Consider the following 12234-nt stretch of genomic DNA (forward strand, 5'->3'; position numbering starts at 1 on the left):
AATTGCCCAGCAGACAGCATGGCTGAGAGTAACAAAAGAAACTCAAACACATAAAAATACCTTGAAATGTGAAACATTTACTCCGACATTGTATCAGTGAAGAGATCACAAGATACAAGATAGCTTAGCCAAATTTACTTTGGAGCACTTACATGAATAGTTTGCACATGAATCTAACAAAAATCCATTACATACAAAATCAAACAGTGTTATACAACAAGGAGGGAGAAACTAACCTTAAAATAAAAAGAGAACAGAGAGCCACATTATTCTAATGTAAACATATCAAGGGTTAAAAGAAATCTTAAATTATACGTTTTGGGTGGGCAAATTTTATTAAGTGCATTTAAAGAGAGATCTATAAAATAACAGATCGAAACTCTGTTTGATGTTCTACATTCATCTAGAATGTCAGCTGATGTCATACTGTTAAGAGTTTTTAAGCAAACTATTGCTACTGTTCACATACTACTTAAACCAACAAAAGCTAGACTGACTAAGAAACTAACAGTACTCATGCCAACAAAACATACATGAGTACATCTGTACATGAGTGTTTTTCAGCCCCTCAATCATACGGAGTCAGTGTCAAGTGTTTCAACAGTGAAATAAGAGGTGGGTAAACTATGAATTTGGTGATCTCGGTGAGGTGTATTGCGCCATGCGGTATCGGATTTTTTAAAAAGGCATTCAAAACGTTTGGTGATGGTGGATGTTATTGTCCAATGTTTATAACAATACCAGTGGTATCAAATGGTTCCTAGAGTGTTGATCAGTGTACATATTGTGAATGTGGATAATACAGTGTGATTTTTGAATGTTAAAAGTTGCAATAAGATGAATAAACTCTTTTGAGAGGTGGATAAGAGGCGGATAAACTCTATTTCAGAATTTTCAGAGGTGGACAAACTGTGTTTACTTGCGTTTAGCCTCCACTACATCCCTGAGAGTGTCTGCTCACCCATGGCGCACGTGGCATCATCACACTAATGGACCCTTTCAAGAGAGTTCCATTCTCAGCATCATAGTTGGCCCCACAAGACTTCCTTTTTAACATTCCATATGTTATCTTAATGCAGAGGAAGTAGATTGGGGCCCAAATAGAATGTTCAAGCATTGTTTTTGTTTACCTTGTTGAAAGGGTCTATATGGATCAATGAGGAGTCAGAGGCAGTGAAGAAGAAAGGCACTGACAAGACCCTAAAAACCAGGAAGAGACTTAAAGGTGCCATGTGTAAGAATTGAGGTAAAAATATCCAAAAGATGAGCTACACGCATCAAAAGAATGAGTAGAAATATGGCACTCATGCGATGATGTCATTAAAAAAATAACAAGGTATAGTGCTGCAGAGATATCAACCTGAATTAGCATGCTAAATTACTAGCCACAGCCCGACAGGTGTCATAATACCAGTTTCGGCCATGGGAGGCAGTATGCGGACAACATAACCGCTAGCCAAACTGCAATATACGAGTCTCGGTTGTTACTCTAGGGTAAACCAGCTCACTTTCTGGAGGTATACTGCCCCCATCTTTTATGGAATGTGGAGTATGAATTGATTTTTGGCGGACATTACCTAAAAACCAGGAAGAGACTTAAAACAGTGAACATGGTTGAGCAACTATTTCCTGCAGGAAGGTGTGATGTACTAAAACAGGATATTATGAAAGTCAAGTAGCTCTGTGTTCCCTGTACAGAAGAAGTTCCCACATTGTGCATGACACAATGACACATTAGATCAATATATAGAAGACTTCCAGAAAAAGAGAATATTGCCAAGACTTTGCGCAGTCACATAACTCTTTAAAAGAGAAAAGGTAGCTTTCCAAGGGATTGAGAACAGCTCAGTCTTCAAAGAACAGAGAACAGGCCCTTGAACTCATACTTGAAGAATGGCAGATCATATGAAGCTCCTATACACTATTTTTCTATTTACAATAACAGGTAATATATCTCCCGATATCAGTATCTCTCTCTCTCTCTCTGTCTCTCTCTCTCTCACTCACACACACGCAGGCACGCACGCACGCACACGCAAACACACACATACACACACACACACACACACACACACACACACACACACACATGAAAAATGATGGTAATCTTTGAATGATACATTTTGAAAGATGATATGTTGTGCAGGATCTCATGCTTGTCCTCTGTCTGTCTGACCCACAGAGTGTGTCCTCTCCCTGCCTCTGAGCGCTCCCCTGTCTGACCCACGTAAGCACTGGAGCCTGTGTTTCTCACAGTTAGACTAAATTATATTTGATTATATTTAATCAATATTATTTGATTATATTTAAAAAGTCCTAAAAGTAGTTTAGGAATATTTCACAATGAAAACAGTACTTTGTTATTTATCACAATGGTTCTTTGGCTTGCCTGATATCACTCTGTTGCCTGCTATAAAACCATAAAATCATAAGGTCAGAGCAGTTTCTATTGTGTGTTTGCCATGATATGAACCAAAGTGCAAAGTAACTCTTTGCTTTGCCTTGCACTACTTCACTTCATCGCTAATGTTTCAAAACTGAAAATAAGTTTGTACAAACATTGGAACGGCTTTGCATTCCATGTGTTAAAATGCTTATTTCCTTTTATATATATATATGTATATATATATATATATATATATATATATATAAAAGTTATGTATATATATAACTTATATAAAAAGAGTGTACTGATGTTCATGACATACAAGCTGACAGATGAATAAATAAGGGACTGACTGTATGTGTACTGCATGTTTAAATAGCTCTCTTTATTGTTTTGGACTTTTGTTTTGAACACACATGTTTTCCTAACTAGGAGGCCCGTACTTTATGTCTATCAGTGGGCCCAGCGTAGTAACGGCCGGGGTGCCAACAAAGTTCATCTGCTCAGCAGACTGCACCCCAGAGTGTGTCTACACCTGGCGGGTGTCTGGGAAGGAAGTGGAGGGGGACGTCTTGACTCTGGCGGTCAGTGGCCGGACTGAGAGCCTGGAGCTGGAGTGCACTGCCGTCAACCCTGCCAGCAACAACTCACGGAGCACCAGCAAGACCGTGGAAATAAACAGTGAGTACTTCCGCAGAATATGCTGTAACCCGTTTGGCCCTGGGAACAAGGAAATGCTTGCGCTACTTACTGTAAGTAGGAAGTAAAACAGGGGCATCAGCAACGTGGCAATTGCTATCAAAGTCTTTGATCAAGGTCCAGTTGGAGCAAGTGCAATTGCAGGTGAATCGACATATACGGCCTACAGAAATAGAGGTTATAAAACTGGTAATTTCAATAATGCAAAACCCACGGACACATCAGAGGACAATACAGACCTGGTCAATACACTGAGTCAGTCCTCATCCTCTTACCTGGCCTCTTCTGTAATGGAACATTGCCTTTGTTTATCTACGTAATAAAGGCTGAACAGTGGTGTAGTCTACGTGATACGCAGGACTACGCAGTATACCCACTTAAAAAGCATCACCATCTCAGTACACCCACTTAAAATAGGCAAGGATATATATTAACATTTGGGGTTGATCACAGTGTACCCACTAAAGCTAACTATTACATCACAGTAGGCTATATCCACTACAGCTAACTAGACTACACCACTGAGGCTGAAAGAAAAGACACAAACACACTGTTTTATGAACTTATACTAGTAAGCAGCACTGCATGCTCTCTACTGTGCATAGTTTACTGATAACCTGTTCCTGGGTCTGTCCTCACATATGACTGTTTGGTCCCACAGATCTGGTAATAGTGAAGCCCACCACCAGCTCTAATCCCCGGGAGGGCCAGGCCTTCGTGCTGGCTTGTCAGGGCTCAGGCCCCACCATCGCCACCGCCTGGTTCAAAGACGGTCAACCCCTCGCCACTGACACCAGGGTGCTTCTCAGCAAGAACAATGTCACGCTAGCCTTCAGCTCTCTGCTGCCCTCCGATGGTGGCTATTTTGAGTGCGAGGTGGCAAACAGCACCATCACCGTGACTAGCAGAGGGTACCTGCTGAGCTGTGAGTTCACTGCCTTATCACCTTATTTTGATATGAAAGGTTGTGGGGGTAATGATATGCTCATGTAATAGAACGTTATGGCTGTACCTATTGCCATGTCATGTGACATTTCTTTGAGATGAGCCCCACAATGCCCTTTTATCTAAATTACATGTAAGATCATTTATATACATTGCACCTTATCAAAGACAGACCAGTGTACAAGATAGTTTTGTGTGCCATTCTCATCTACATGATCTAATCTAAAATGCACCAGTATGTCTTAAATCAGATAGACTATGTATATGTGTAGCAGAGGTCGTAATTCGTCCGCTGCTCACAGCCCTCGAACCCACCACCTCGACACACACCGGCATGGGAGTCGAATGCTCTAACCACTGAGCTAAAAGCCCAGGCTTCCAACTCAGCGGTTAGAAGCGTTCTTAAGGTTAGGGGTTTGAGGGTTTACACACGCAACTAGCATGCTCAGTTCGCCTCTGTTACATATATATACAGTATGTATGTTTGTGTACATATAGGCTAAATGTAATCACAATGAGATCAGTATCTCATTGTGATTCCTCAGTATCCAGACCACAGTATATGTAAAAACTAGCACACATTCAAACACCTATTTCATGTCAATAAATGGGATAGCATAGCTGGAACGTAATACATGTGGCTGTGTTTGTCTTTTCCTTTCCTAGTTGGGACAATAGCTGTTAGCATCCTTGGCCCAAACACAGTGGAGGCCGGGGTAGAGCACAACTTCACCTGCCAGGCCAACTGTGAGCTGCCCTGCTCCATCTCCTGGAGGTTCTCCCACGGCTTCCCCGAGGGCTCCTTCTCGCTCAGGAGAACTGAGATCAGATGGACCCCGGCTAGACCCGGAATGGTCCAGTTGTTCCAGTGCATCGCAGAGAACTCACTGGCCCAGCGAATGGCCCAAGCCACTAAGAATGTGACAGTTCTTGGTGAGTCACACTTAGTAATCTCCTGATGGGTTTGTACTGAACTGTATATGCAGTATGTATGGGTTTCATTGTAAAAAAAGCTAGGTGACTGCTGCCATCTGCTGGTAATTAAAATGTATATTAAAAAAAATCAAGCAAATCACTTGTCTTTACACCTACACTGCTTGATGGAAGCATCACTGAGTTAAAATGGTCATTTACTTATTTATTTACTTACTTATTCATTGGGTTGATTTACATATGGCAAGTACATACATATTTACATATTTACTAACTACTAATGGAGACCTAAGAGAAGCAAACTCCACTGTAGCTAAATACAACCTGATTGAGAGAACATATAGGACCCGTTCCCTTCTACTATTTTAAATCTATTAACTGACTAAAAAGCTATATAACTATTATTATAATAACTATTTTATCAATTGCAAGACTCTTTTCTTCAGTGGTTCCTCATTGGTGGGATTAATTGCTTGGTGTTCTGCATTCCTGCAATAGTGTTGGATTGTTCAAGATTGCTCTAAAGACTTATCTGTTCAGCTTACACTTACAGTAATTAATTAATCCTTAATTAATAATAATGGTTGTATATTCATGATATTTGTTTTTTTATCATTTATATATCATATTGCATTGACATTATTGTTATATTTGTCCTAATGTTGGCTTACCAAAAAACTGTTTACTGTTAAATATAACTATTGTACAGTTCATATTATTATATTCTGTAAAACAGAAGTGTCTGCTGAATACAATAACCAGCACCATTACTCAGATCCCATGCTTCTCCCCACAGCACGCCCTACCACCCCGGCCCCCCATCCTACCCCCAGTGGCTCTGTGATGGTGAGACCAGCGCTAGCTCTGATCTCCATGGTCAGCCTGCAACTGCTGTTTGCCTTGCCTGTCTAGTGGGGGCGCTCCTGTTCCACTGAGTGACATATTGCATGGAGCCTTGTTTACAATACACCGAGCCAAACTGCACTTTTACTAAATGGAGTAGTCGCCCTGTTCATTAAATGTTAATTAGGTATTGAAAGGTCTTCTGTGGAAATGTGTATGTCTTTGGTTACATGTCTTTTACCAAAGTCTTTCCTGATGCAAAGAAATTCACTGCAATGTATACATCAATTTATCTTTGTATTTTTTTGTTTTCTCAGACATATTGCTACTCAGACATAACAGAATACATTTTGCTCTAGATAAATGTGCCACAGGCGAATAAAAGATTTTACACATATACAGTATATGGGTATGATGACTATATTTTTCGTACTCACAGCTGCTTGTTCATCAATTCAGCCAACTCAAAGGCCCCTTTCTTTCTGCTTGATTAATGTGCTTGAAAATGGGCATGCATTGTTATGGAGACATAAAGCTTTGACCGCCATACATTTTTCTGAACAATGTTATTGACTCTCCTGACGCAGAGTGTATTTTTAGCATGAGCAATCAGACATGGCACAGGGCGACTGAGTTAGGACTGCTGTGTGCGTGTGCGTGTAGCTGATATGGCCCCCCATGAACGGAATTCCACTAAACTTGGCATGAATTCAGTGATTTTGCACAGTTTTGAACCTGCCAAAGATAGATTGCCTTTTCATTTTTAACTAGGTGGCGCTACACCTCACATGAGTGAATATGGGGGGGGGGTGTTGACATGGCCCCTTGAGACCAACATTCGGAAAAAAGTTGGTCATCCTAGGCCCTACGGTTCTCAATATATTATATTATATATACTGTATATTCACAGAACCAGCTAACCAGTATGCCACGGCTGCCCCTTAAATGCAGTTGGAATATCAAGACAAACTGGGACTGACAGTCAGTAACATTGTTGTGCATACACAAATCCTCCTCACCCCATTCACCTTCACTCCCTTCATTACATAGGGTACAGAGCTATCTCAGTTCCATAGCAAAAATATCTTATGTATTAGGTTGCGTGTTTTTTTAGCTATTTTTTTAGCTAGACCTACTTTTAGTGGCGAGTATACCAAGAGAACCAGCAATGCAACTTCAAGAATTGCCAACCTGGAGATATCTTGCAAGAATCGTGAAACATTACCTTGTCAGTTACATGTAGATATAGCTCTTTGGGGATAGTTGTTGCCTTTTGTTAGTCTTTTGCCTCAACAAAAGCATTTTCATTGTGTACAGGGGGAACAAGCCATGAGAATAGACTATTTACAAAGGCAAAGTATAATATAAATATATTGCGACTCTAGGGGGAGCTCTAGAGTTGCCAAAATACCTGAAACTGCATAGTAAATTTTTGAAATTAAGCAGAGATGGTAAAAGTACACACTTTCCATACTCAAGTAGAAGTTCAGATACTTCTGTAAAAAAAAAAAAAGTTCAGTAGCGATTCAGCTTATTTACTCAAATAAAAGTAACAATGTGCAGACTCTATGTGCAGACTCTCAATATGCTAACTGTAGCCTTTAATAATATTCAAATCTTATCCAATGTTCCCTGCTGTCTACTACCAAGTCAATGCTGAATTTGCAGAGAAACAAACATTCTGGGGTACCCTATTCAGTCAAATGGTGATAGTAAACTTCATAGCAAGAGTGTCTGAAATCAATCCGTTTGAATGCCACACACCTTCATCTGTACCAAAAGTTTGTGTTTAAGTTTGTGAGCTGGAATTTTTTAAATTTTGTGAGCTGGAATTTGTGAAATTGAGAACCTGCCATGGCTATGTGGAACTCAGCTGAGGTTGTTCACCACAGTGAGGTTGATTTAAGATGATTTTAACTTGTCATGGTACTGTATACAAAGTCTGGTGATGCAACAATACTATAGTTGTTCTATAGTACAGTTACAGGCAAAGTGACCTGCACAGGCCTTTGGAGCATACAATAATTGCTCTAGTTTTTTCCATATAGCTTTTGAAGAGCTTTTGTTTTCTATCCTCAGAAACCAGTTAAGCGAGCTATTCATTCTATTTCAAATGAATGCTTTATCAAATAGCCCCCGTCCTTTGTAGTTGATTTTAAGAGTAAAAGGTCTCCTGTATACACCACACCCATGGCATACGGCTGTATGTTTCTCTTTGATGGTTAAACCGATACTCCCAACCTTTGGGTCATAATGTTGACAGACTGGGTTTGCACTTTATGCCAAGAGAACATAACACAGTGTGTCCGACCAGTTCACAGACTTTAGAGGTCACAGGCTAGAGACAGCACATGGTCATCTCCTGTGTCCAATGACTGGCTGTTTTGTGGGCTAAAAATGACCCCTGTTGTAACAACAGTTGCTCCTTCACAGAATGAATGTAAAACATGTTGGGGATTGATTTCTTTGTTTAGAGTGGATTAACAAATGTTTGCAACAGTAGGGGTGCTTTCAGAGAACTGAGTACAATACTGGTGGCGACTGGTCTATTTGCTTTATTTGAATTAATAAACAGCGTGTGATTGAATCAAGAGCAAGTGTTGGGAAATATACCATGTCAACAGGAGGAAGTCTGAATCATTTCTCAATGATTGTATAGTGAAGCTGACGGGAGTGGAAAATGTGAATATTTCTTGAAGTAGTGATAAATAAATAAAAAAACATTGTTCAAAGTAAGTATGGGGATGGGGAGGCGTAAGTAAGGTAAGTGAAACATATTTGTCATAGTAGAAGTTCATTTTCCATAAAAGGTTTCTTTATCATTATTATAAAAGAGTTTAGGGGTTTAAGAGTTCACCAAGGTTATATGCCCTGTCTGGCAATGTTAACAAAATAATTTAGCTTTTTATCTGATCTGCTCTCAAATGCAATGGGTTATTGGACCAACTCCAAACCACTCAACACACTTTCATGACAATGCAGCTGGTTTTTTGCATATTATGCAGTAAATTTTTGCATATTAAAAACAGCGCAGTCCTGTACTCTCTCTCTATTTCAGTTCTGTTCCGCTGAACTCAAAATTGAAAGAAACTCTTTGTTATGCCCTAAACACATATATTGTAATTGTATAAGGCCCTGCGTTTAACCCTTGATGTGAAGGTTTATCCTGTATGGTTTCCATGGATAACCTGAATAACAATGCCTGGAAGAGGTGACAGACCTCATGCAGAGAGGCTGTAATGTGTTTCGGACAAAAACACCCCCCTAATGGGTCATTTGTCTTGGTGTGGACACACTGAGCAAGTCGATACCGAGGCTTTGTGAAATCCCAGTGATGATTATCGAGGAGAGGTGTAACCGAATTGCACTCACCCCTTCACTGACCTCACACACTCAAATGCCATGACTTTTCAGAACTACATAAACAGCCATGCCATTACAGTACTTTATTTTTCCAGGTGCAACATAGCAGCCCCTCACCAACTCTTACTGCACTTTTTCCAGCATTCACGTCAGGAGCGCATCACTAGATCAGTCATTCAAACACTTCTTCCAACACTTGCCTACCAAAACAGCTTTGGTCAGAGATCGTTTTTTCCATACATATACAAAAATCTGAAATGAGATCCTCGGCCTATCACATCAGAACCCTACCATCTTTCACACACAAAAAGGTGTACAAACACCTTCTCTTTGACAGCTACACTTGTGGCTACTGGCTTATTTCCATCACTGGTCTGATGCCCTCAGATCCTATCTTCCTTGATTTTCTATTTATTGTAGTTGTCATACTGTTTATGCCTATCGTGTTGTCTTTTTTCCTGTTTGACATCCTCAAACTATGTCTTGTCCTGTTTGTTTTGTTGATATGATCTGTAACCATAGACTGTATAGAATCAGTCTGTAATGTGTATGTAGTGTGATGTTATATTTGTCCTTTATCCGTGTCCTTTATTTATAAATGCCAAGACCAAATTTCCCTCAAGGGGTTAAACGAGTATACTATACTTAAATAAATATTTGTATTTTTTTAATTCTTGGTACTAAGATAAAAATTATACCATGTGTTCCTCTGCAGATGGACCAGAGGACATGAGGCTGGCAGTGAGGGGCTCCTTGCTGGTTGGCTCCATCCTGACCCTGTTCTGCCAAGTCAGCTCCCAGCCACCAGCCCTCCTGGAGTGGCTGGTGGATGGGGAGTCACTGAACGCGACAGGCCAGGAGACGCTGGAGCTGGGCAGGGTTGAGGAGAGACACAGCAGGCTCTACTCCTGCAGGGCCTTTAACAACATGACCCTGAGGTGGACAAGTATCACCAAACACCTCGTCATCAGCAGTAGGTGTTTGGGTTTACATATGAATACAGATATTTTAATATTTTGCATGATCTTATCAAAAAATTTGTTGTTTCTTCCATCACTCATTGGGATGTACCTGTTTATTCATGTTGAATGTTGTCTTAGCAATGCATATACAGCAGACATTTGCATTACAGGGTTAGGGATCATAGCCTTAGCATTAGCTTTGTGGTTGCACCAACAGACCTGGGTACATGTTTCTCAAAAGTATGATTGAAAAACTACTATTGTTAAGGGATAGAGAGACTATCATTTTAAACACTGTTTTTCTCTCCATGGTTACCAAGGTGGATCCTCAATGATGCTACACAGTCCTACACAGTCCATATAGTCCAAATTTAGAAGCTGTTTTTTTTTCATCTCCATTTTGTTTTTACTGTACCTGCAATGCCAGCTCCTCCTCTGTCGAAAGCTCAGCCGTTGAAGATCTTAACCCGGTCTTGGTTATTTGTTTTGGCTATGGTCCTATGTGTCCTGCTGAATATTCACAGTGGCACAGGTAACGTGAGCTTTGATATTGACATTTATAAGCCAACCTGATTTTCAAATGCATGTCTAAATCAACATTTTGAGGCGGATGTGGTTTTCAACCGGTTTTGCTACTTCACTGACAATTGTGCAAGTTAAGAAAAAAATACTGTTGCTATCAGAATTTAAATATTGGCTTTTGACTAAATCATCTATGGACTTTCTAGGTCATTCTTTCTGTGCTTGTCCCACCCTAGAGTGATGTCTCAAAACAGATTTCAAGATTATGAGGCCAAATTTCTAAATTCCTTGAAAACAATGGAGCAATCGCTGATTATTTCACCTGTCATCCATACACAGATTATATTCCATGTTTGGTCCAAAACCATGTGTGTAAACTATATAAAATATGACATAGTACACTTTGGTGAACACTGTAATATAATCATATACTTTCAATTTGATGTAGTGTAACTTCTTTTAGCAATTTTATTTCCAGTTACTTTTTGTCTCACTCACTTGGTGAGTTGTCTCAGAGTATTTCATGAATTCTAAATCATTTATGGAGTGCTTTTTGATTGATTGCATCAAAGTAGCTAAGACGAACACTACTGTGATGTACTAATTCCAAAAGTTCAAAACAAATGAAGAGCAAATTAGATCATAAACAAAACAAAATCTATCAAAGTCTTATGATTCGATGTTGTCCTTGCACTGTCTGAATGAGTTTATAAATGTGTGATGTGCTGAGTCATTTCAGCAATGAAGGAGTTTTTCCAGGGAGACGTTATAAATTCTTAATATATGACAGCAAGCCCTCCAGGAAGGCAGCAGAACAATTCCTGCCATAGTTGTGAACACAGACACTGCCTGCATCCACATGTTGCAACTAACAACAGTGACTGGCAGTACACAGCCAGTGTCATTTTCCAGCTTCCTTGTTGTATGTTCATCATGTCTCAGCTGAGTGGTCTCAATCGATCAGCAAAGGTTGATTATTCTAGGACAGTTTTATTGCCTAGTCAGGCTTTCATATTCAGAGTTATTGATATTAATATGAATCACAATACCTGCAAATTAATTAAGTTTTGTTTGTTTGTTTGTTTCAGAGATGTGGGATGTATAGGGTGAAATTTGTGAGGTTCTTTTTGCTAGATATAAGATAAGAGCCTACAAGATAAGGTTTAACTTCAGTACCTTGTTTATAACTTTGTAATATCTCTTTCTTTCTTTAACAGTACACAATCAAACTGTTTTACACAATCTTTATTTATACAAGTATTTTAAGAGTTTGTTGAATATTTGAATTGAAATACTGTATATGACCAATTGTGTGAAACTGTCTTTTTTCTACTATTTCTATTTTACAATCAGACAATCCATCATGTACCTCAACTTAGTGTAGTAGCCACAGGCCCGCATGTAGTAAGAGCTTTTCCTCTGTGAGGAAAAAAAACATGGCTGTGTTTAAGTGAGTTTTAAATATTTCTCAGTAGGATTTAAAATGAAATCCACATATTCATTAACTTATTTTGGGCCCCCAGCTACGTGTCCAGAACTTACTCACACCTCTGATTTCACCATAGTTCAGAACTGTGACAC

At 39.6% G+C, this 12234-nt stretch overlaps 2 protein-coding genes across 2 annotated transcripts; both read left to right on the forward strand.

The window, feature by feature from the left end:
• The first annotated feature begins 1728 nt into the window (after positions 1-1728).
• On the forward strand, positions 1729-6203 carry LOC125306132 (hemicentin-2-like). The gene is made up of 6 exons (XM_048261314.1): positions 1729-1945; positions 2183-2227; positions 2819-3067; positions 3747-4010; positions 4697-4963; positions 5760-6203. Exons 1-6 carry the CDS (start codon positions 1894-1896, stop codon positions 5873-5875), a joined length of 993 nt encoding a protein of 330 aa, XP_048117271.1. The 5' UTR covers positions 1729-1893; the 3' UTR covers positions 5876-6203.
• Positions 6204-8320: 2117 nt separating this feature from the next.
• LOC125306327 (advanced glycosylation end product-specific receptor-like) lies at positions 8321-11930 on the forward strand. The gene is made up of 2 exons (XM_048261631.1): positions 8321-10142; positions 10452-11930. Exons 1-2 carry the CDS (start codon positions 9869-9871, stop codon positions 10493-10495), a joined length of 318 nt encoding a protein of 105 aa, XP_048117588.1. The 5' UTR covers positions 8321-9868; the 3' UTR covers positions 10496-11930.
• Positions 11931-12234: the final 304 nt, after the last annotated feature.

The sequence above is a fragment of the Alosa alosa genome, chromosome 13 (genome assembly GCF_017589495.1).
Source record: "Alosa alosa isolate M-15738 ecotype Scorff River chromosome 13, AALO_Geno_1.1, whole genome shotgun sequence".
Lineage (NCBI taxonomy): Eukaryota > Metazoa > Chordata > Actinopteri > Clupeiformes > Clupeidae > Alosa > Alosa alosa.

Coding starts and splice junctions, on each gene's coding strand:
- LOC125306132 (XM_048261314.1), top strand. CDS start 1,894: ATGGCAGATCATATGAAGCTCCTATACACTATTTTTCTATTTACAATA. Junction 3,068..3,746: donor CAAGACCGTGGAAATAAACA/GTGAGTACTTCC, acceptor TTGGTCCCACAG/ATCTGGTAATAGTGAAGCCC. Junction 4,964..5,759: donor TAAGAATGTGACAGTTCTTG/GTGAGTCACACT, acceptor TTCTCCCCACAG/CACGCCCTACCACCCCGGCC.
- LOC125306327 (XM_048261631.1), top strand. CDS start 9,869: ATGTGTTCCTCTGCAGATGGACCAGAGGACATGAGGCTGGCAGTGAGG. Junction 10,143..10,451: donor CAAACACCTCGTCATCAGCA/GTAGGTGTTTGG, acceptor ATGGTTACCAAG/GTGGATCCTCAATGATGCTA.